Genomic DNA, 25,870 nt, shown 5'->3' on the forward strand with positions numbered 1-25,870 from the left:
ACTTCATGTCCAAATATTAATTCAAATGGACTGAATTTGGTCGAATCATTCAGTGCATCTTTGATCGCAAAACGTACAAACAGAACTCCCTTATCCCAATCATCTGGATCATCCTGACCATAGTCTTTAAAGTTTGATGCCATCTCTCTAGCACTCCCTGCTATTCCAGGTGGTATGCAGTAGATTTGAATTGCTTTAATCCCAAGTTATCCATAACCTCCTTGAATAGTTTGGTTGTAAAGTTTGATCCTGGATCTGACTGAATCTCTATTGGCAGTCTGTACCTTTAGCTCTGCTAAGCTGAAATTTAAAGTAGTTCTTCTACACGGGTTAGCTGTGATCTTGTGTAATGGGATTGCCTCTGGAATCTAGTCAACACATCCATTATTGTTAATAAATACTTATTCCAACTTTTTGTTTGAGGTAGGGGACCTATGCAATCAATCAAGACTCTTGTGAAAGCTTCCTCAAATGCTGGAATAGTTATTAAAGGTGCAGGTTTTAATACTGCCTGTGGTTTTCTGATTAGCTGACATGTATGACATGTCTGGCAAAATTCAACTACTTCCAGGCCAGTAAAAATGCCTTTGTATTTTAGCCTGCATTTTCCTCACCCCTAAATGACCTCTAAGTGGTAGCTCATGTGCCACTTGCAGCACCTCCTTTCTATACCCCACTGGTAAAACAATTTGACTAATCTCTGCCCATTTCTCATCTGCTTGAATGTGTGATGGTCTCCATTTCCTCATTAAGACATCATTTATTAAGTAATAACACAGAGGAATGCACTCACTTTCCTTCTCTGTAAATGCCTTTTGATACAACTGTTTTAAGTTCTCATCTTTCTGCTGTAACTCTATCAGCTTAGCATAGCTAAAGATACTTGCATGTTTACCTATTTTTCCACCTCTGTTACACTTATCTGATCAAAAAAGGTCTCAGGTAATGCTATGTCAGCTTCCTCGTCTGTGCCTTCTAATCTCTCCTGCTTCAGCTTGTGCTTCTGTGATCTTGTGATCACACAATCAGGGAAAATTCTTGAATAAAGATCCTTCATTTCTTCAGTTGTCTACTTCTCCACTGGCTTTTCAACTAAGGTAGGCAGCACGCCTACTGGTGAATCAGTTATATCATTTGCAAGGAGAAACTGTATTCCTGGAGCTGAGAGTTTGTCCAATACTCCGACCACAAATTCGCCACTCTTCTCTGGACTCTCTAGCCTCACTTTACATAACTGAGCACTTTTTGTCTCACCATGAATTCCTGTTACCAGTACCTTTTCTGGCAGTAGTCCCTCAGGAATGCATATCTCCTCATCCTTCAGCATGGGAGGATCCTGTGTCCCTTAATATTGTAAACTCCTTACCTACTGCTCCTGGCCTATGTGAATAAACTTACCCCTTGCATGTATTTTTTTAAGCAGATCTGGCATTCCTCTTTAATCAACTTCTGATCATCTTGCACACTCTGAGGCAGTTGTCTAACTTCCCTTGTGCCTTTTGTTACTAGTCCAACAAAACTCCCAGGCTTGTCTGGTTTTCCTACGTCTGGCTTTCTCTGAGCCCACCAACACTGTGATTTTGTGCGGCCCACTTTATTACAATGAAAACAACGGAGGTTTCTAACTTCTTTGTTCCCCTCAAGGGTTTATTTTTTTACCAAGTGGTAAGTTATCCTTATGATCTTCATTGAGCTCTATCTTTCCCTTTCCATGTGAGGATTTCTCTTGCCCCAATTTCTATCCCTCATGGACTGCAATTGATTCTGGAAGCCAAACCGTGTTTTATGGACCAGCTCATAATCATCAGCCACTCCATCTGCTAACCTTGCTGTTTTAACTTTCTGCTCTTCCACATGAATTTGCACTACTTTCTCACTAAGCCTACCCTCAGCCTTTATCTCCAGCCTTTTAAGCTGACTTTCCTTTTTAAATGTCAGTTTTTGAAGTTCAAAAGCTCTCTCGTTTTCTTTCTCTGCTTTCTCTTTTTCCCTCTCTTCTGCGGCTCTCTTTTTTGCTCTGTTCTGCTGCCCTCTCTTTGTCCCCCTCTTCTGCTTTTAATTGTGACTCAAACTGTTTCATTTCTGCTGCCCTTTCCCTATCTCTCACCTCTAACTCAAACTGCTTCATTTGCACTTGAGTTCTTGCCATCCCTATAGTTTTGGATGGTTTCTCCAGCAAGTTTAAATGCTGAGCTATAATTATCTCTCCTTTCCTTTCAGAAGCAGGCAGTTCCAATTACAGCTTCGCTGCTAATTTCTGCAGCTTGGCCTTTTGCACCTTTTGCAAACCTTCCAAAGTCAGCGCATCCACTTCCAGAAGACTTCTGGTGACTGAAAGAGCCAATACTATCCCAAGCTTTGTCTGCCTACCCAACCAAACCAACACCCAAAATAAAGACACTAGCACCTACCACTCTGTTTAAAATCCCGCAAAGAGCCCCCAATCTGTTATGGACTAGGCCAGACCACTCAAAACATTCTTAGCAGGCAGCCCAGACCATAACACTACAATTTGTTTCAATAAGTTTACAGTGAAAATTACCTGAAGTTATCTAGGTTGACTACTAGATATTAAAACAGACAAAAATGTATTCACAAAATTACACATTGAAACGCAAAGAACAGAAATAAAGAGCTCTTACAGAACTCAGTTTATCCAAACTAGACTTAATTATGCTGTCCCAAATATAAACAACAGTTCCAATAAGCAAACTACCTTTAAAAACCAGTATGAATTGAACACATGCTGACAGGTTGAAGTTGAAGGGCAGGAAGAGAGAGAGAGAAAGTTTCCACACAGCTCCCTGTTGAACTCCTCACCACTTCAGGACTGAACTAAACTGCTCAGCTAGAGAACTGACCTCTCCCTTTTCATTATACAGGTCATATTTAAAACATGACCACTTTTGCCTGACGTCTCATCTGTTTACATATAAACAAAAGGCCTCTCAAAATCCTTTTCACCTCTGTATCAAACTAGACTGATTGGAGCCCGGCCTGGTTGAATATTCCTCTGAAAGAGATCATGGACAGAGCATCCTTGAGCCAAGGCATAGCTTTTAGTAAAACAAAGGGACTAGCTTTCTGACAAAACCTACCAGGTTGTAAGCCAATCACCTTATTAAGTGCTGACTGTCCTTGTTAAAACTTGTGGATCTTAAAGACTGTTGGTCCAGGTCTAGTCTTTAGGGACTCCAATGACAAAAGAAAAGTGATTTCCTTTGCTTCTCACAGGGTGGAGAGTCATGGGAGAGTGTTGTCAGGGTGTCTGAGACAAGGGTAGGAGTTGACTTTCAGAGAGAATCTGGTTACTCCTCATCCATGCTTCCAATTGTCCTCCTGATTGAGGCAAGTAAAGGGTTCCCCCTAACCCAGCAGGGAAGTGACCCAGTCAGCCAGTTTTCTCTCTGCTGGGAAGGTGGATAATCAGGGAAGAGAGAAATGAATCCCTTACGTGGTGGTTACATGACAAGACCACTAAAGGACTTTGTTTGCTAGTGAGTCAAGAAAATCTGTAATGGACTACCCTGCCTTGTACCTACTTCACAGGGGAGGGGTGTCGAGTATCTCTCCAGGACCAACTATTTCCCACCTTTCTCACCATCTCCACAGAGGGGAAAATTCTGCTCTTAAAATCTATTGACACCGAATCCAATCCAGTTCTCAGATGACATTCTTTTGAGGTACACATTGGCCTTGACTGTCTGGGAATCTTAAGAGTACTAGAAATGTAACCCCATTTTAAGAATGTTTTGCACAACTGATTTGTATTGTAACAGTGGTATTTGTGACTTTTGTCAATCAGTTGGGCCTTTTCTACACTGCATTCTAAGACCCAGTGCTGCTTATTTACATATGGCCCCAACAAACAAAAGAACAGCTCACGTGAAGTTATTGTATTTACAGCAGTAATGTGTGGGGTTGATTTCAGCCCGTACATGTAGAAGCCACCCAGTTACCAGTGTAACATTTCTGGAGTTTCAGTATAATTTTATGACTTTCTTTCAATAAGACACCTTGCCAAATGCTCACCATCTTGGCACACCCAAGCTTTAGAAGTAAGCAACGGGAATGCTTTCCACAACAGTTTGCATATGAATAGAATAAAATCATTGCAGAGGAGAAGAATTCACTTGTTAGTAATTAAGCCCTGTCGGTGAAGATGTATTTCTGCTTGATTAATGCTTCTTTTTAAATTCTTGCATGAAATTTGGATATAAATAATCTTCAGCAATTGTGTAGCATAAATGGATGACATATTACATCGACACAATTCTCATTATCCACTTTGCCTGTGACATCTTCAAATAACTCAAGTTAATTAGTGAAACATGATTTACCCTTCGTGAAATCACACTATAGGAAGGATGTAAACACATCAAAAGAGTATAGAAACAATTTACAAGAATGGTTCCAGAGATGAGGATAAATTGAAGAAGTTGGGAGTATTATCTTTAGTGAGAAGGAGGAGGATAAGAGGAATTCTGAGAAGAGATCAGATTATAGTTTTCAAAATCATGAGGGGACTAGATAGAGTGGATAGAGAGAAACCTTTCCTTCTTATAAAAGGAACAAGAATGAGAGGGTATAGATTTAAAGCGATTTTCAAAAGGAGCAAATGTAAAGGGATTATAAAAAAAATTTTCACACTGAGTATTTAAGGCATGGAATTCATCAATTGAAGGTCAATTCAATTGAGATATTTAAGAGGGCATTGGACAATTATTTGGATCAAAATAACATGCAAGGATATGGGGAAAAAGCAGGAAATTGGCATTAGGTAATAATGCTTGTTTGAAGAACTGGTGCAAATATGATGGGAAAATTGACCTCCTTCTGTGACTCACTTCTGATTCTCTACTTTGTCTCTCTGTGGATGCTGTTGAGGTTTATTTTTAATTATTGTTTTATTTAAATGAATTCCTCTTCTTGGGCAAAGGGCACCTGTACACTGCCTTTATTATTCCTAGGATTAACTCTTACAATGTTGGCCACACAATTCATCTAAAATTCTGCTGCCCATCTCCTAATTCTCACCAAGTCTCATTCTTCTTCACGTATTGCTGGCTAAATGCTTCAAATTCATCCTTGATTTTAATTTGTATCCCTGCACCAGTCTGTAATCCTCTGAACCCCTAATGTCCTTTGATCTAACATTGGTAGTTGTTTTACCAGCTAAATTGACCCTAAACTCTCTGGAACTCCCTCCTTAAACCTCATTGCCTTTCTCCTCATTTAAAGTGCTCCTTAAAACTTCCACTCCCATTATGACTCAGTGTCAGATTACATTTGATAATGCTAATATGATATGCTTTAGAGTTACTGCATACTGCAAACTACATAAATGCATACTGTTAATATTTGAAAGGAAAATTAGTCACCTTTACATTATTTTCGCTATGTTTTAGCCTAATGAAGTGCTTTTTAAACATAATCAATATTAAGTTGTAGGAAATGAAGCAAGTAGCAATGATCAGACAGACAATCATGACTTTGGCTAGAGTATCAAAGATAACACCCCAACTCTTCAACATATTGCCATGAGAGCTTTTGCACTAATTCCTTTGAATAGCACATCTGAAAGACCATCAGAGCAACACTCTTCAGTTCAACAATGAAATATCAGCCTTTGTTTTAATATCTAGAGTGGGTCTTGAACTGATTCTGAATGATTCAGAATGGGAAACACACCAGTAAACCCTTCTTCAAAGATTAGAAGGGGAAATCAGCAAAGGAGGACAAAATCTGATCACAGAGATTGGAAATGAACTGGTGAGAATTGATAATCAGAGCCTGGTGCCCCTGAGCAATGCCAAAACACTAGGTAATCATCCACACAAACTATTGAAATCAGTGCGTCAACAATTTTCTTTCTTTCAATGGGACAAGCTGCCAGAGGAAACAGTCACAGCTCAGTCACTTGAAATTACCAAGGATCAGCCACTGTTTATTTTCATGAATATATTTGCTATCGGGATTACCATCTCAGCAAAGCATTCACAGTTTAACTAGCACTATGTTGCTGGGATAGATAGAAGTGGGACTGAGACAAGGTTGTCAAAGTGGGATGATTTGGAGATGCTGGTGTTGGACTGGGGTGTCCAAAGTTAAAAATCACACAACACTAGGTTAGTCCAACAGGTTTATTTGGAAGCACTAGCTTTCTGAGCGCTGTTCCTTCACCATGTGGTGAGCTGCACTCTGAAAGCTAGTGCTTTCAAATAAACCTGTCGGACTATAACTTGATGTTGTGTGATTTTTAAATTAGTGGGCTGAATAGAGTAGATAATGTTGCAGTTTGAAAACAAAACAAAGGAATAAGAAGGCATAGGTTTAAAGTGATGTGCAAAAAAGCAAGGATGATGGGAGGTAAAAACTTTATCATAGCCAGTGGTTACTGTGTGGAAATTGCCGGAGGCAAGTTCAAGATGATTATTTAGTGAAAAATGCTAGGGATAAGAGGAAGGAGATTGGCACTGGATGATAGAACAAGTGCAGGCACAATGGGCCGAACGACCTCCCTCTGGGCTGGAACGATTCTGTGATTATTGCCACACCTTAAGAAGCAGCAGTTTAACCCACTTTTGACTCATAGTTCAGCGAGCTCACTCTCAGCCATGATTGGATTCCAATGATACCTCTAAATCCCACGTTTAATGACTTCATTCAGAACTGGGGGTTGGCACGTGCCTCTGCTCATTACTTTTGCAGAGTGGAGGCCGGCTCCAATCAGCAGAGGCCAGCCCTGAGGTTATATTGAGGAAGGAATGAGGGTTGTTTAGTTACCCGCTCCTTGGATAATGGCAACAGTGCGGGAGAGAGCGCGGCTGATGAGTTTGACCCTGAACCCGGCAGCTCTGAGTCCGGCGCGCAGGGCAGGTATGACTCACATTGTCATTGAACTGCTTCCCTCAGCTAAAAGCAAAGTTTCTCGCAAGCTGTTGACTTTCTGTTGCATTCTGTGATTACGTACCTACATGCCCTCTCTCTCCCATATCGTGCAATGTAAGCATTATTCCCTAAATTTAGCAACGCAGTCAAGCAAAGTTAATGTTTAAGTGCAAATGGGAGTGCGCAGGAATTTCTAGTACAATCCACTCCAGTCCATAAAGTTGTTTTCATAAACATGACCTGACTCCCCTTCCTCCTTCCCCCAATCCCCCCACTCGGCTGCCTTCATCTTGTACCCCCACCCCCACTCCCACTTGTTGGTCGACGCCTTTTAGATTTGCATCAGCCTCCATCCACATTCCCGGAGCAGGGATTAACTGAAGCAGCACGCCAAGTGTATCCTGGAAATCTCCCAATTTCTGCTGTGTCGATCTCTCCGCCCCATCGTTTACTCTTTTAACAATGTCAGTACGGCAGAATGGCTCGTCCGGGTAAGTGGGGCTGGTTTTTTTTTTGGGGGGGGGGGGTCGCGGTTCGCTAATTGCCGAGAGTTGGGGTGGGAGAGGCTGATTGCAGACCACTGGAGGCCAGCGCAGGAACCGGGCGGGGGGGGGGCTTCAGCGAGCTACCCACCTGGGTTGGCTATTTTGCTGTATTTCTGACTCCTCAATTTGACCGACTGGAAATAGGCTCTGGCTAATGGTCTGAAGCAATGAGGCGTTAACGTGAGAGAACTGCATCGTCTTGGGGGGGCGGGGGAGAAGAATTTCCAGTCGCCACATTTGCGTAGCGCCTTTGTAGATACTTCAATAGCTTTTGATTCCTGAAATCGAATTGAACGATCTAGTTTTCTCAGCTTTGCCACGGTATTGCAAACATCTTGCCTGGAAGTATCCTATCCTGAGTAAAGATAGTCCTAGGGATGAGGTTACCAGTTTCGTATCATCTGGATCAATCGAACAATTTTTTTTAAAAAACCAAGATGTTGTGTGGGGCTGATGAGAAAAGGGGAGTGGAGGGACCAAACTAACTAAACCCAGAGATAATGCTGTACATTGGCTCCCAACTTTTTTTTAAAAAAAGAAAATCGAGTAAGTGAGTTTGATATGGATTAGATCAACGGATTTCTGGAGAAAAGCTGTACTTGGGTTTAGTCAGAATAGGAAGTTAAAAATCACAACACCCAACAGGAAGCATTCTACACTGCGTTGAATTTGAGTGGTTCATCTTTTACATAGCTTAAAATTAAATGTGATGGGCTGTTTGCCTTGGGTTTCAGTTGCCTTGTTAGTTATTTGGGGGTTGCTGATTACACCATTAGATCACGTGGGTCGAAAACCCTCGGAGTTTGTGCTCACTTTCAGTTGTGGTGCACTCCAACGTCTCTGTCCTAAATGCATTCACAACTGGTTATCTCCAGAGTGCACTACTCAGCCATACTAAACTTGATTTGGAGATGCCTGTGTTGGACTGAGGTGTACAAAGTTAAAAATCGCACAACACCCGGGCAAAAGTCGATTTCGAAGCTACTTGGATGCTGCCTGAACTGCTGTGCTCTTCCAGCACCACGAATCCAGTGAAGAGTCCCAGCCTCAACTCAAACTCTCCAGTCCCAGCAATTTCCTTTTCTGAACCCCCTCCAATTTAATTTCTTTCCAATAGTAGGGTGACCAGGACTGTACACAATGCTCCAAATATGATGTCACATCCTGTAGAACCACAACATGACATCCCAACTCCATACTCAATGGTCTCCGCAATGGGGGTAAGCGTACCACCCTGTCTATCTGTGATGCAACTGTCAAAGAATTATGTACCTGAACTCCTATGTCTTTGTTCAACAACATTACTTAGAACCCTACCATTAACCAAGTTCTGCTCTTAATCATTTTAGCAAAATGCAGTACTGTGCATTTTGTCCAAATGAAAATCCATCTGCCACTCCTTAGCCCACTAGCCCAATTGAACAAGTGGTTTTGTATTCTTAGATAATCATCTTCACTGTCCACTACACCACCAATTTTGGTGTCACCTGCAAACTGCTAATTATGCCAGCTAAATTCTCAACTGAAGTTTGTTAAATGACAGACAATCGTGGACCCAGGACTAATCCCTGTGCAACACTAGTTGCAATCTTCCATCAGCACTCTTCTGTCTCCTACCATCAAGCCAATTTTGTATCCAATTGGCAAGCTCTCCCTGAATCAACATTTATTTTAAGATTGTTTGAACTAGTTCAGGTGTAGTGTAACTCACTTTATCCTTATGTAAAAGTTTTATTTTAACAAGTACATTAACAGCCTCTTTTGAATGTTAAGTGACTAACCACCATGAATAAATTGTGGAAACAAAACTTGTTGCTAATCAGGCCAGAGTTTACAATAGAATCTGAATTTCCAGTATTAACAGGATCACAGATATTTCTCTTAGCATTTGTATCCTTGGGAATTCAGTTGGGATCCAACTGTTGACTTGGATTTGCTTTTAGGCACAAGTGATTGCCTAAACTATAAAACATAATTTCTTCATGTAATGTTTCCTATGAATGAAAGAAATTATTTATATAGAAGTTACAGCATATGAAATCTTTTTGGCTACACTTCAAGTGTATATCATTGGTCATAAAACATCCTGAAGTGGTCAAAGATGTTGTTTCACAACTCTACAATAGATGTGAAGTGTTTAGGAATACTGTATCATCACTAAGATGTGAATAAATATTTTTAAAGTTCTTGCACCATTCCATCTATGGACAAAAATAGATGCAAACTAGAAAAGGCAAATTAAATAACAATTTAGATTATGCTTGACACTAACAGTTCATGTGTCAACTATTGCTATTTTAATGAGTATGAATTAAGTGGAGGAAGAAATGTGAACATTGTACATGCATGAATTATAATTAGTTTCTTCTGTCCTGTCATAGTTTCACATGGCCTTTTATGAACATATGTAACTGCACATGCAGAATTCACTTGGTTTGGAGTTTGACCATAACATCTAGTAGTAATTGTAACCTGGCTAGCATTTCTCCATTAATATTGGGTTTTTCCCTTCATCCTACTTTGGGGACTGATTTTATCTATATTTAGCTGTGTTGCATCTTTTACCAAAGCAATTTTTATTGATCCATGCGTTAGTAAAAGTCCACTGGTTGCTTGTTCTACTGAACAGATTCTCCACTTCAAAGATAAATCTATCTCCCACAGAATTAATGTGATGTCTTGGATAAAGTGTACCTGGTACTATTGTCATCCCATGACTGGGAAAAGTACTGACATGCCTGTTGGAAAATGATGATCATGTCTCTTATTGTCAATATTGTGGTCTTATTGGTTGCAAAGTTTAATCTCTCATTCCATTCAAAACCTAATTGAAATGGGCTGGTTAATCTGGTTAGCTAACTGTTACCATTCTCTCTCCTATGTATAGAATCTGATTTCGAGTGATAAATATGAAAATTGAAATAATTGCTTTTTGGTACCAGCCACAAACTCTTATCACCAGTTTTATGCCTCTCTCTAGAAATTGTCTGAGGCTATTTCAGATTTTGACTTTAGTCTGTCATGAGTTTCTGATTCCATATTTGCTCCTACACTAAAATATTAGTCAAAAACAGGTCAGACATCACTCTAATCCACCCTTGTCTTGGATCATCTGAAATACTAATGGTGTCTTGTCATATCCAGACTGGACTGTTTTAATATTCCTAATCAGCCTCCCATTTAAATCCTTAAACTTGCTCATCCAAAAATGCATTTTTAACTTGAAGCAGATGTCATTTTGTTCACAATACCTGTTTGTTAAGCTACATCTTGGTTAGTCAATAACCTTGACTTTTCACAATTCAGTCTGGTTTTCCAAGTTTCTCCACATCTTTGCCTCCTAGCTCTAATATTCTCCAGCCCCATAACCCTTTGACTTGTGTCCATCCAATTCTGGCCTCCTGCATCCTGATTTTAAGATTAGTCCTTAAAGCTGGCATTCCTTGCTCTGCTCTGTTTTTACCTAATGGATAAACAATAACTGCAGATGCTGAAAACCAAATACTGGATTAGTGGTGCTGGAAGAGCACAGCAGTTCAGGCAGCATCCAATGAGCAGCAAAATTGAACCCTTCGGCTTTTGCCCGAAACGTCGATTTCGCTGCTCTGTTTATCCATTGCCTTTTTGAGATCCTCACCTTGCCATTTGGACAAAGCATTTGACCTAATATCCCTTATTGGGTGGCTTGGTATAATGTTAATTTGAACATTGCACCTTCAAACATTTTTTTTCTTCACAGATGCTATGCAAGTTGGTCATGATTAGCATATTGTTTTGTGTGGATGTCATAGCTTTTAAGTTCCTGTAACCTTGTTTGTGATATTCAGTATCCTGGAACACTAGTGAATGGTGTTGCCAAATACGTTAATCCCAGTTTAATGACATTCTCTCTTCACGGAGAGAGGCTGCAACTGCTGCTTGGTGTAGAAATTAGTAAGCCTCGGACATGCAGTTCTTAAAATTTTCCATTAAAGGGAAAAAGGGTTCTGAATCAGACTTTTCAGTATTTTACTTGCAAAGTCAATAGATGTTCCTTCGTGCTGACAGTCTTTCCACTTGTGAGCCATTGAAGTAAAGAATGCTATAGATTTTTGATGTGGAGGAGCTGATGTTGGACTAGGGTGAATAAAGCAAAAAATCACTACACAAGTTATGGTCCAATAGGTTTATTTGGAAGCACTAGCTTTTGGAGTGCTGCACCTTCATCAGGTAGTTGTGGAGCAGGACCATAAGACAACTTGTAGCAAATAAGGGTAACATTTTCTAAGGATATGCATAAACATACAAAAGGGATGGGTGTACAAATCTTCTCGTCAAGGTGAAATGGTAAGTTCAGAAGGCAGTTCTTTCAAGTTAGAAAGCAAAAGCCAGGGAAATTTGCTGAATGCCTGAAAAGGTTGGAATATGTCCATTGGGATGACATGTTGGCACTGCAGTTTGAGCTGCCTCAACATCAGGGACCTGGGTTTTTCTAGCCTTGAGTGACTGTTGAATTTGCATATTCTTCCCCATGTCTGTTTCCTCCCACAGTCCAAAGATGTACAGGTTTGGATTGGTCATCCTAAATTGCACCAGTTTCCAGGGATGTGTAGGCTGGGTGGATTAGCCATAGGAAACATGGGATGCAGGTGTAGGGTGGGTTTCAGTGGGATGGTTTTCAGAGTTGATGCACACTTGATGGGCTGAACAGCCTGTATCCTGTTGGGATTCTATCATTTTCATATGAACATGAATTAACAGGAATAAACTATTGTCATCTCATGCCTGTTTGGCAATTCAAGATGGCTGATCTGATTGTAGCCTGAATTTCAGTTTGACAGCAGAAACCCCAGAAAAATACTCTGAACCTTTCTGGGAACCCTCAAGAATCTTTGCCTTAAATATTGATTTTCATGACACTCTGCTGCATTCTTGATAAGCATTCCAAAGATTCTCTACCCTCTGGAAAATGGTGATACAACAACCTGGGAACAATGGAATTTCCAGGCTTAAGAGGGTGAAAAGACTTTCAAAATAGTAGCAGCTGGGACAAAAGAATGATGTGTTTGGAGGTGGGAGAAGCTGGGGTTGCACTCCATTTGAGATGGTTAAGGAGAAACTTTTAGATGATAACATAAATAGTTTTTAAGTATGTAAGGGAGAAACCCTTATCAGTGGTAATTTAGTCATCTTCAAATTTTGCTGATTATTACACTATATGGACCAGACCAAACCCCCTCAATACATTAAAATAGTTGAGTTTCTAGTTTTAAAAGGCAAGTATAGTGTTGTGTTCCAGACAATTCGAAACTCAAACTACCAGGCTTGAAGAACCCATTTTATTGTTAAAATACAGAAAGAATTGATCAAACTTTAAATCTTTTGAAAATTGCAACAGAATAATAGATTTAACTATTAAACAGCAACTGTTCCAATATAACATCCTGTAGCAAACCCTTGGCAGAGGCAAATCCAATAAGTAGACCATCTAGTATGCAATTTTAGCAGCAGGAAGAGAATTGAGCTTTTTAGGTTATAACAGGAGTAACAGCTTCCTCAGCAACACAGTTAAAACTAAAAATCCTGGTTCTGTAGGAGGTTGATCCCATCCCTTCATGCTGCTTCTATTCCACCATTTTAAAAAAAAACCAACGCACTTTGAGCTGTTTACTTTGTTAGCCTGGAGTAGGTCACTCAACCTCTGATTCAATCCCTTCCTTTGTGAAGAAAAGGACAAAATACACTGCTTAAAACCACAGTATTTTCACAATTGCAGTGAAGATTTTCTTATGTCCTGGAATGTACTGCTTGCATGGATGGTGGGAGCTGATTCAGGCATAACTTTCAAATTTTAGGATAATTTGAAATGAACAGGTGATGTGGTACTAATTAGACAACTCATATTTCAGAAAGTTGAGACTCAAAATTGATCAAATGTTCTCCAGAGATAAACAAAGCTATATCTAGAATATTAAAAAATGGATTGACTTGTGTAGATGAACACATCTTGCTCACAGCAGAATCTCCCTATAGAAGTTTGGATTATTTTTCTGGGGTTTCTGTTGTCAAAGTCTAAGGTTTTATCTTTCTATTTTCATGCAGAACAGTATTAAGGACAGGTTTTTAAATTGTTAAAATCCCTTGTATCAAATTTAACTATCTTGTGGACTGCAGTGGTTCAAGAAGGCAACTCTCCTCCACCTTAAGGGCAACTACAGTTGGTGATCAATGCTGCCCAGCCAGCAACACCATCCCATAAAAAAATGGTCCAGCTAACACTATTTACTCTCCGTTAAATTCTTCTGTTAATTGTATTCCATATTTATGTGAATATACTTTAAACATCTCTTTTGAAGTGGTTTAGAATACTTTTTTCTACTTGTGAAAATGGTAAAATAGGCTAAAGAATTCTTAACATTCAGCTTCACAATCAAAATTGAATTCAGGGCTAAAGGAAAACTTCTCCGAGCTAATCACCAAATCCCACTTAGCTTTTCTGTAACTTTTAAAATCTTCCACATATCTATCCACTTCAGAAAATAATTATTTGGCTTCCAAAACTAAAGTCTAAATAAGTAAGTCTCTGGTTTTAAAATCTGTTCAATTGCTGATTCAAATGTTACATTTTGTAGTAATTTAATTCATCAGCCACTGAAAAGTTTTCCTGATTTTATTTCTTTAATTGGCACTGTTAAGTTCTTCACCCTCATTTAATGTGAAGAGCCCCTTTCTTTTGGTTTGTTAATCATGATGGCACAAGATTGGCTGTTTGGCCTAGCTTTCTTTCTATAAAGCAATCCAGTTAATACCATCATCTTCCTTGCTGTATCCATGTAGCCTTCCACATTTCTTCAGTGTGCATCCAATTTCTTTTGAAATTGCCTCTCCTACCACTGTCTTTGAAAGTAGGGGCACAGGTCATGACCCTGTATTTAAACTCCTCCTCTTCCTTGTTAAATCAGCTAAATAGAAACTGTATTTCCTTACCTACTTTATCCAATCTTCCCAACCTGTACATTCTGAAGTATCACCAAACCACTTTACTCAGAACAATCTAGGTTCTCCACCCCAAGCTTTAGCTAAAGTGCTTCACCCCTCAAGGTTCTACACTCAACTTGAGGTTCATCACTGGGATTATACTGAAATGCTCCAAGCCTCTTATCCTTAATGTATCCAAAGCTGAACACTAAATTTGAGACAATTTAATGATCCATGTAGGTTTAAGAGCACCTATTTTTACCCTGATCTCTATAAAATATTTAAGATCCCCAGTTGTTTTAGGACAGATGAAAAATAGTGTCATTTGGCTTTTCAAATTAGCAAGTCTCCTTCTATCTCCCCAGCTTCCCCTTCCTCCCTCCTTCCCCTTCTCCCTCCTTCTTTTCTTCTCCCCCCCCCCCCCCCCCCCCCCCCCCACCTCCCATTCATGCCCTGCATTTTCAACCATCTGAATCCAAATCAATTTAGAACGCCTTGTGGTGATATCAGCTTCCACCATACTTCAAGGCAATATAATCTGATCTGTGCAACTAATCTAGTCTGCAAAATCTAGAAATTGGCTAGAATCACTTGTACAACTAGACTCTTTATCCTTTCTATACAATAAGTGTGCAAAAGTTTCTTATTTCCATTGCTTTTTCTGGTTATCTTAAATCAGCACTCTTGTGCTCTCCTTCCAAGGGTGCAAACAGTTTTCACTTGTGCCTCTGTCCTGATTTCTGTCTTTTTAATTCTATTATATCTCCCTTCTGTCTTTTGAAGGGAAAACTGTACCAGCACAGCCTTAACATAGAGAATAATTCTTCTAACATGAAGATGTAAGTGTTGACCCAGAACACCTTTAACTTTTTTTTTGTGGGGTCTTATTGGGTCTCTTAACCTTCAGCAGGGAGGGGGGAGGCCTGATTTTAATATCACTGAAAAGTAGTAATTAGCATTCCCTCAGCACTGTACTAGAGATGAATTATGCTCAAGACTCTGCAATGTTTGAATGAGGTGAATGCGTTACCCACTGAGGCAGGATTGATACTTTAGTATTGCAGTTTAAGACTGCTTTTTGTTTTTCCTCTTTCAGAATTGCCAACTTCAAAACCGTTTAGAGCAACTCATATTTGGTGTAACATAATTGCTGCCCTTCAGTCGGAAGTGGAGGTGAAACGTCGCAGACACCATCTAAAACATCACGATGACTGTTTCCTTGGTTCTGATGCTGTCGATCTTATCCTGAGTCACCTTCTGCAGAATTGTTATTTTGGAGAAGTTCAAATTTCCCGGTCAAAAGTGGTGCAGCTTTGTCAGGCTTTGATGGATAATAAGGTGTTTGAACCAGTTGGCACAAAGCTTTTTAGCAAGGATAAGAAAGAATCTGCTTTTGAAGACAGCTGCAGTTTGTACAGATTTACCACTGCCCATAGATGGGTTGACGTTATGAATGAATGCCAAGCTTCTGGCCATGGATTCAATGGATTACATAGGAGGTAAGGTCAAGATTTCAAATGTGACATCCTTCCACCTTTCTTAGACATAGCAGCAATGTTTTATTACTGTCAGCTGTTCACTGCAGTGCTGGGGGAAAAAACTTTCGAACCCAACCAATAATTACAATTAGAACCTGTTTTGGACTTTGAATTTTGGAAGCTATTTTTAACATTCTGAAAATGGCTTTGCATATCTGCACAACACGTGATGGTGTGTAGTCCACAGAATGCGGAAATTGGCTTGAATCACTAATACAACTGGTCCCTCTATCCTTTAATTTACAATTGAACAGGAGCAAGGTGCAAGATTCCCGTGAGGGCCTGTATTGTTCTGGCTTTGTGTCAAAAGGTACAAATGACTAACCTTCTTCCTTTAGCCTAAACCAACATTAGTACAGTAAAGTGTTTCACTAAATCATCCTGATCTCATCCACACCAGATGGTTTTGTAACCCTTGTATTTTTGATGAACAAAAATCTTGTTTTGGCTTTGTTCTCAATTGGCAACCCACAAGCTCCTCCTTTTTTTTCAAACTTTATTAGCTTGGGTGGGGTGAGGGAAGTGAGGCAGGGGGCGTGAAAGGGAAAGAAATGTTCTTGCTTTGTTGTCTTTTATGACCAAATGCTTCCTGATACTGCTGAACAACCTAGCTGTAAATCTAAAGTTATTCCTTTTTTCTGCCAGAGGAATTAGGGGAGACCCAAAAGATTGGGATTGAATTGAGTCAATGAACACCTTAACTAGGTGATCCCTTTAGATTCAAAAGGAAAACAAATTTAGTCGATGTCTCTAGGACCTGATATAGTTGTGAATTCCTTCTCATGGGCCAACATTTCCTTGCAGTGTAGTGCCTAGAACTGAACGTATTTACTCTAAAGTAAATTATTATCCTACCCTTGAGGTCAGGACCAGCATTCCATTAACCCTTTTTGTGCTAGCTTTTAATTATTTCCATGCTTGCACCTCCAAGTCTGTCTGCTCCTCCTCAATCCCTGACCTCTCTCCATTTAGACAATACTCTGATTAATCTTTATTGGATCCAGAGCAAATGACCCCTCACCTTTTCATTGACTTGAAATTTAGTTTTGTCAAGCTTAGCATTGATGGAATCTAAAATCCACTAAGTACTTTTTTTACTGATACAAATAACAAATAGTGAATGCTGGAAATACTCAGCTGGGCAGGCAGTAACTGTACATGGTTGACTTTTGAGTCAAGACTTTTTCCATTTCCAATGAAATATTTCTCCGGTCACTGTCAGACCTGCTGAGTATGTTCAGCATTTTCTAGTTAACCTATCCTGCTGCACGGAGATATGCTAATCAGTGGTGCAAGGTAGATTCTTCACTTTGTTCTATGGATGGATGTGGTGTTTCTGGTGACTCTATACATTTAGCCCTTGCAGTTTGGAAAAGATCTGAGCAAGGATGTTGGATTTTTGACACTCAGTTTCATGGTCACTGGGACCTTCTATCAAAGCAATTATTAGGTCAAACTCTATTAATGAATTCACAAGTTTATCTAGTGCATGCTGGGAAGGGAGGATAAATGCCCCAGATGTGGAACCCTTTCCTAATGTCTACATACTTTTACATGAATAATGTAATGGGGTTGAAAATGTAATCAGTGGTGTATTGTTTCATAGTTCAAGTTTTCTATAGCCAAGATCAATTCAACAGAATTACCCTCTAATGTCATCTTCCAAATCCAAAAGCTGTCAAATTCATATGAATATAGTTGAATAAACTTGGTTGTATGAACAAGTCTTAATCTTTCTTTTAGGCAAGAACCAGATCATTTTTCCACTGCTAACCACCCTCCTGACAGTCCTTTAGAAGAACTGCTCAGTAACTTGAGTTTAAAACCTGTAGCTGCTTCATCTATTAGAACTTCGCAGTTGCCTCATCCAGGTAAGTGTTGCTTATGTTGAATGACAGCCATCACCTATGAAATGTTCAGTAGAACAACTCTTCAGCTTGGCTAACAGGAATGCTACATGTTCTTGACTTATACACAACAGTTGTCTCAGTCATCTTTTGCAGCTATCATTCATGGAAATGTTTTCTTATTGTTTCTCCTACAGGAAACATGGTAGATGGTTTTCCAAAACTGCCAAATTTCCCATGCAACTGTTTCCATACAAACCCAAAGAATGAGTACTTAATGGCCTATCGTACAATATTTGATTGACCTTGGTCACTGACTCCTGTAGAACTGCTCAAACACAGTGATAAAGGGCAGAAGATGTTTTCTGTTTCAGTCGTTTCCAGCTTCAGGAATAAAAATTAATTGAATACAAAACTTGGATCAATTAAATCCAACATTTGCTGAGGTGGCTTCAGCATTTACTCCAAGGGTTCCTCCAGAAGGCAGATGTAGGGGGGAATGCCACCAGCTGCAGGACCTGCTCACAGTCTCCACTTTGACCATCAGGAGGCTGGGAGAACACATCAGGTGGTGAAGTTGACATTTTTGGGTGTAACCTTCAGGACTGGGGGTGGGTGTAAAAGGAGCTGCAGATAAAGGAGTTTGGGTTTGTGGGGGGTTGGTGGTGGCAGCAGGCAGGGTGGGGATAGGTGAATACAAATAGAAAGTATGACCTGGTTGGTCAATGGAGGAGTGAATCTGGTAGATAGCCAAGAATGGAAGGGAGGTGAAGGGGCTAGGAAGAGTTGGGCGGAGAGGTCATTTGAAATTGGAGAACAGAGTCCTCTGGACTGTAGGTTTCCCCAGGCAGAAGATAAGGTGTTCCTCCAATTTCTGGTTTGATTTGTCATGGCAGTAGAGGAGGTCAAAGATGGCCATGTCAGAAATGGGAATTAAAGTGGGCAGTGGTTCAGTGGTCCGGTCAGCCCCCTGCAGGCCTGGCTGAGATGCTTGGTGAAACTTTCCCTTAGTTCACAGTTGGTCTTGCCGATGTGGTCTTTATGTTGGGATCACCGGATACAGTAGACTAAGTTGGAGGAGCAGCAGATGAAGCTGCTGCTCACCTGGAAGGACTATTTGGGGCCCTGGATGGTGGTGAGTGGGGTGATGGGCTGGCACCATCTCAAATTTGGGTGTTTTAGCACTTTTCATCTGACGATTTATCAAAATCCCTACAGTATCCTGGTCTGAATAGCAGTGGGAGAATATTGATACTGCTTTGCAGTTGCCCATCTCCAAGGTCAATAAATGCTGACCTCTTTGTACTAGAGGTTTTTAAAACCTCGCACCACTAAATCGCCTGTTTGACTGAACCCTTCTGAAGAAGTCACATTGGACTCAACATTAACTTTGTTTCTCTATTTCTCTGCAAATATGCTCCCAGACCTATTGAGTTTCTCCACTATTTTTAGATTTTTCCACTATCTGCACTCCATTAAAGACTAACTGCAATGTTCACTTTAGTACTGCTTGCTGCATCTGATTTTTGATTTTTGTTTACTTTTTAAGCTTTTAACAATCTAACTGATTACAATTTCATCTGTTAAAGTAGGTCAACTTTTGGGAGGGTTGATTATGTCCACAAAAATTTGTTGTAACACTGAAGCATAATAGTCTGAGTAAATGATCATGTGAAGGGTTATTTCTCAATGGTTCAATATCTGCAAAACCAGGATATGTATGAATTGATTTAATAATCAAAAGAAATGGCACTTCTCAGCAGGTTGTAACTGACCTTTTTTTATCTGAATATGGGTGTTAGCAAGGCCACAGTTATAATTGACTCCTAACTTCCCTTGTGTTGAGTCCCTGTTGTATGAACAACTAAAGCCTGTTTAAAATTTTGTAACTTTATTGCAATTGGTCAAAATTTCAGTTATGATGTGCAGAGTATCTCGAATGCTTGCAATCTTGAGGGCATTTTAAAGAAAGTGTTCTATAAAGACAATCTTCCATTATGGAAGATTATCATAAACACTTGCATACTTCACTCTTCAGTTTTGATGCTTTGCAAGATGCCTTTGTGTAATGGATACTCTGCTGTAAACCTTGTGTAGCCACTGAATGACAATTTAGCATGTGTGCCTTAACAATTTATTAAAACTGTTTTCTGGCTGAGTTGGAGGGGTGGTTTCTCAAACTGTTTTTGATCATGTTAGGCTGTTTTTTTAATGTCGTCCATAATCATTTTTTTTTTCCCCAGTGCTTGAAGAGATATGGCAAGAACAAACAATCCTACGTCTGTTACAGCTGATTGATCTCCCAGTCTTGGATTCTCTGTTGGATAGAAAAGAGCATCAGACAAAGCTACAGAGTTCAAGCACTAAAGCTAATGACATAACACGCAATTTTCTGGACCGGGAAATTCTAAAGGCCTTCAGTGATTCTCAGTATGTATTTGTAGGACTGTCTGTTCATTGTTTCACCCTTTTCAATTGTAATTTTCATAATGCTAAACAACGTTGGGCCATTGTGAACACTAGACTAATAGTTGTAAAAATGTGGTATGTCCATTCATTCCATTCAAAACCAAGAGCAAAGTTAAATCACAACACCAAGTTATAGTCCAACAGGCTTATTTGGAAGCACTAGCGCTGCTCCATCGTAACCACCTGATGAAGGAGCAGTGCTCCGAAAGCTAGTGCTTCCAAATAAACCTGTTGGACTATAATCTGGTGTTGTGATGTTTAACTTTGTACACCCCAGTCCAAAACCATCTCCAAATTAAAACCAAGAGCATTTTTCTTTTCCAGTACTTGTATCATTTACCTAGGGGTTCAGCTGACTGGAAGGATCGCTTGTGGTGCAGAGTTCATGTCAACAAAGTTCAGCCAGTGTAAATTGAACTTTTTTTTTCTCACCCCCAACCCCCTGGTTAAGTGAGTGGTGACTTTCAGGTTAAACTGCCACCAGTTGTGTTGCCCTAGGGTCTAGTAGGACAATGGTAAGTAACCTTGTTGCATACCAATGGTACACAATAAAGTATCTCTGCTAATTGGAGCCATACCTGACAGGAAGATGGTTGCTGGTCAGTCATCTCTGCAGGAGTTCCTCAGGGTAGTGGTAGAGGCCCAACCATCTTCAGCTGTTTGATCAATGGCCTTCCCTCCAGCATAAGGTAGGAAGTGGGGTTGTGTAATCATCAGTGCACAATGTTCACTATTTGCAGTGCTACTGAACCAGTTCATGTTCAAATCCAACACTTATTGGACAATATCTAGGCTTTGGCTGACAAGTGGCAAGGAATACTTGCCAGATGGTGACCATCACCAGTAAGGGACAATCTAACCACATTCAATGGGGCTACCATCACTGGATTCCCTACTAACATCATCCTTGGGGTTATCATTGACAAGAAACTCAACTAGACTCACCACATGAGCACTGGCTTTAAGAGCAGGTGAGAGGCTAGGAATATTGTGGCAAGTAACTCACCACCAAACTTCCAAAAGCCTCTTCTCCATCCAGAAGATACATGTCAGGAATGTGATGGAATTGTCTCCAACTGCCTAGATAAGTGTGGCCCCAATGACAAGATTGGCACTGCATCCACTCCCTCTACAAGATCATCTACAAGATGCACGGTAGAAATTCACCCAAGATCCTCAGACCGCACCTTCCAAACCCATGACCACTCCTATCTAGAATGACAAGGGGAGCAAATATGGGAATGCCACTACCATCCAGTTCCCTTCCAAACCATCCACCATCCTGACTTGGAAATATGGTGTTCCTTCACTGTCACCTGTCAAAATCCTGGATTATCCTCCATAATGGTGTTGTGGATCAACCCAGAGCAGGTGGACTGCAATGGTTCAAGGAGGTATTTGACTACTACCTTAAAGGCAACCAGGGACCAGCTAGCAACACCCACATCCCACAAATAGGTGTTTTGTTTTATTTTGCACACTGTTTCTGAGCCTCTTGGGGAAAGGATTAAATTTCTGATATTAACCTTTTAATCTGATCTCCTCCTTGAGTGGCAACTTTTCCAGTCCAACTACTGGTATTATAGAACAATTTGTAATTTACCATGTCAAACTGATCTTTACCCAGCACTAACTTAAATATTTTTGAAGTAATTATGTACTTTCAGGAAACATTGATTTGTATAGAAGAGGAATTGATTTATTAACACTTAAATACTCAAATCTAATTGTCTTGCAGCTCTGTTGGACTAAACTTTAAGTGTAATGTAAATAGTGATCTGGATTATATGTCCACCTCCAGGCTGTAAAGTGCTGTAAGAGGTTCAGTATTCAGTGGTGGTCTTGGCTGAACTGAAGTCCTTGCATTGAATGCATATAGAATCTTAGTCTGCATAATACAGAATATTGCCAGAGGAAGTGGTGGAAGCTGGTACAATTGCAACATTTAAAAGGCATTTGGATGGGTATATGAATGGAAAGGTTTGGAGGGATATGGGCTAGGTGCTGGCAGGTGGGACTAGATTGGGTTGGGATATCTGGTTGGCATGGACGGGTTGGACCGAAGGGTCTGTTTCCATGCTGTACCCTATGACTCTATGGAGAAGATAGCATAGCAGACGAAGGATGATAGCTGAGAAGTTGTAATATCAAGAAAGCTGGATGGACTGAGGTTCTCCAGCAAATATGGCTGAGTGGTAAGCTAATAGGTTTGAGATGTTTGGGCTAAGTAATAAGGAAGATGGTTCCATTTTGTAGAGTTCCAAAATTTAAGACCACATTAAATCCAATGAAGAATTTGGAAACTTCACCCAAAGACTGATCAGAATGTGGAGTTTGTAACCAGAAAAGTAACGTAATAACACTTTGCTCTTTTCCCCAGTTAAATCAACAACCCCAATTGGATGGTCTTCATCAGAGTTGTGCTGGACTGTTTTTCTTGCCTGCTGGAAAACTGAGGCTTTTTAAACCAAATGGGGACAAGGATCAAATTTGAGAAGTCATGTGAAGCCCCAGGAAATGATAAACAGTCTGAGGAAATAGACAATAACAAATTTCTCAATCAGCAAATAAGACTAGAATTTTCAATGTAAAAACTAAAGGCTCAGCAGATTTAATTCAAAATAAAATATGGCACAAATTGAACTGAAGATCTGGTAGCTATTGCAGCTGCATGGCTGTGGAATGACCCAGATTGGGATCTAAAGGGTACAGAGCATTTAGGAATAATGGTAACTTTGAGGTGACTCCAATACTAGATTAGATTCCCTACACTATGGAAACAGGCCATTGGCCCAACAAATCCACACGCACCCTCCAAGTAACCCACTCAGGCCCATTTTCCCCTGACTAATGTACCCTACACCAGGCAACTTTGCATGACCAATTCACCTGACCATATTTTGGATTGCTGGTATTAACATGGTAAAGGGATTGATCAAAGTTCAGGAAACCAGGATGTAAAAGCCATTTAGCTAGAATAATTTGAGAAATATGCCTCAAGTGACAAACAGGCTCCCAGAGTAGAGTGTAACAGAAAAAAGAGCTTAACAAAGCTATGATTTTATGGGAGATTTTAAGTCAGTTGGGCAAAGTTAGTTCATAGTTTGTTTTTGGGATAGTTGCCTGAAAAAGCACGCTCTTGAACCAGGATATTAACCAGGGCATGGCTACATAACAGCTGGTATTTGACAATGAACTGTGGATGCTCATTTGGTGTAGAATGTTTCATGACGATAACATTCAATGTCCAAATGCTGCAAAAACATCCAGGTTTGGACGGACAGCCAGCTAGCAAGTAATCTTACCACAAGGAAGAATCTAACCATCACATATGACACATCAATGAAACAACTATTACAGAATACCTCACTAAAGAAGGGGTTAACACTGAAATTGGTGAACTGAGCTTGCCAAGTAGTGGCTGCAAGAGCAGACCAGAGGCTTGTAATCTTGGAGCCAGTAACCCTCACCACTCTCACCACCAACCCCCACCCCCAAAAAAAACTTGCTTTCCTACTGTTTACAAGGCACAAGTCAAAAATATAATGGAATACATCTACTTCCCTAAGAGGTGCAGCTTCAACACTCAAGCTTGATATGCCATCCAAGACAAAGTTTGCTAAATTGACACCCCCACTCCCCACTCCTCTACTCTAGTGGTACATGCAATCAACAAGCTTCATTGCAGAACTTCATCAAGAATCCTTAGTGCCTTCCAAACTGCATCCATCCAGGAGTGTGCTGCAGATATGTGGAAACTCAGCCTACAAGTGTCCCTTCCAAGCTACTTGGTAATATATCACTATATTCCTTAGTGTTGTTGGGTAAAAGTTCTGGAACTCCCTCAACAGAATGGGTTCTACCTGTAGTAAACAGACTCTGGTAGTTCAAGATGGCAGCTCACCATTACCACAACCTCAAGCGATTTAAGGATGAAAAATAAATTGTAGTGCAGCCAGCAACACTAAATCTCTTGAATCAATTAAGGAAAGTTAGGATTGATAACTTCCTGTGAAGACATCCTTGGGTAACAGCATCTAAAATGTGATTGAACAGTTTTTAGGGGAATGGTCTGAGGTGTTTTAAAAACTTGAATGAAACAGGATATTAAATCAACTAAAATGAAGTGTTGTATTATGTTCAGGGGTCAATACAGACACTGGCAGACTTAATAGGATATTTTTAGGATCTGTGGTATAGATGCATTTCAAAAGGGGTGGAATCCTACAGGATGCCTGTCAACTGATTGACTAGAAAGCTTATAGATAGAATCAATGCTCTTTTTTTAAAAAAAAAGCAAAAGGCAAGTCAAAACAGACTCAGCTGTGTAGAATGAGAACCAGCCAGAAATAGGGGAATGGTTTGAGTATTTAGAGATAAAGTGACTCAGTTCTACAGAAAGTAACTTTGGAATTTTAGTAAATAAAAACTAAGAAATGGCAGATGAATTGAACAAGCATAAGTTCTTGCTATGTAGTATACAAATACTATCCCAGATATACGAAATCAGAAAATGAGGGGGGAGGAATTCCAGCAAATCATTGGAGAAGTGATACTAAGTGCCAGGGTCCTGATGGATTGTATCCTAGGGTCTTAAACGAAGTGACTAGTGAGAATTGATTTGCATTAGTTTTAATTTTTCTAAAATTTTTTTTAAGTGGGGCTTGGTCCCATTCTGTTGAAAGGCCACAAATATGTACTTTAATTTAACAAGGGAAACAGACAAAGCAGGAAATGATAGGCTGAACATTTTTGCCGTAGGGAAAATGTTAGAAGCTATTATTAAGAGCTCAACCATGGCTTTGGATAAGTTCAAGGTAATTGGGCAGTTATCAAGGTTGTGTGAAGGGGAAATCTTGTTTAACACTCTCCTTGCATTTCCTGAACGCATTTGATAAGGTTACAGCAAACAAAAGCTCAGGCATTGGGGCATCATATTGGCCTTGATAAAACATTGGCTAGCTAACAGGAATAACTGGGCTAACTTCTATTTAGCAGCTTATAATGAGCTATGCTGGAACCTTTAACTGTTTAAGTCATGATCTAAAGTAAGTGATGGAAGGCATGGGTACATTTGATAGGGTGCAAGAGTAATATAGGCTGTGAGTGGGCAGAGACATGTGGGAAAATGTGAAGTTAGCCATTTTTATTTAGGAAGAATAAGGTAGTATATTCTCCAAAGTGAAATTGCGATGTCCTCATGCTTTTGCTTACAAAAGTAATGTGGGTACAGCAATAATTAGGGAAGTGAATAGAATGTTGTAAGGGAAACTGATTACAACAGTAGGAATGGTGTGCTTCAGTTGTACAGGGTGTGGATGACCTGCATTTTGAATATTGTGTACAATATTGTCTAGCTTTTAAGAAATTTTAAATGCATTGAAATTCGTTCCAAAGAACCATCTCTCCAGATGGTCATAAGTGTTTGGAACTGTCCTTTCCTGAAAAGGCAGTGGAAACAGTCCTTTTGAATATTATTTTAAGACAGTTAGATTCTGGTTAGACATAGGGAACAAAGGTTTAGTAGGGGTAGGCAGGAATGCAGATTTAAGATTATAGTCGATTAGTTTTCATTGCATTGAATGGCATCTGTTTAAAGGAGCCAAATAGCTGCCACCTGTTC

At 40.0% G+C, this 25,870-nt stretch overlaps 1 protein-coding gene across 2 annotated transcripts in view; it reads left to right on the top strand.

Annotated features, from left to right (window-relative positions):
- Nucleotides 1-6,713: 6,713 nt before the first annotated feature.
- Nucleotides 6,714-25,870, top strand: part of depdc7a (DEP domain containing 7, paralog a) — a 47,157-nt gene continuing 28,000 nt past the window's right edge. Inside the window, exons 1-4 of one of the 2 annotated variants that reach the window (XM_072592624.1) lie at nucleotides 6,714-6,879; nucleotides 15,490-15,892; nucleotides 17,675-17,802; nucleotides 20,022-20,208. In XM_072592624.1, coding sequence (XP_072448725.1) covers nucleotides 6,801-6,879; nucleotides 15,490-15,892; nucleotides 17,675-17,802; nucleotides 20,022-20,208 — 797 coding nt within the window. In that variant the 5' untranslated portion in view covers nucleotides 6,714-6,800. The other variant, XM_072592625.1, reaches the window with a different exon arrangement.

This window comes from Chiloscyllium punctatum, chromosome 22 (genome assembly GCF_047496795.1).
Source record: "Chiloscyllium punctatum isolate Juve2018m chromosome 22, sChiPun1.3, whole genome shotgun sequence".
Taxonomy (NCBI): domain Eukaryota; kingdom Metazoa; phylum Chordata; class Chondrichthyes; order Orectolobiformes; family Hemiscylliidae; genus Chiloscyllium; species Chiloscyllium punctatum.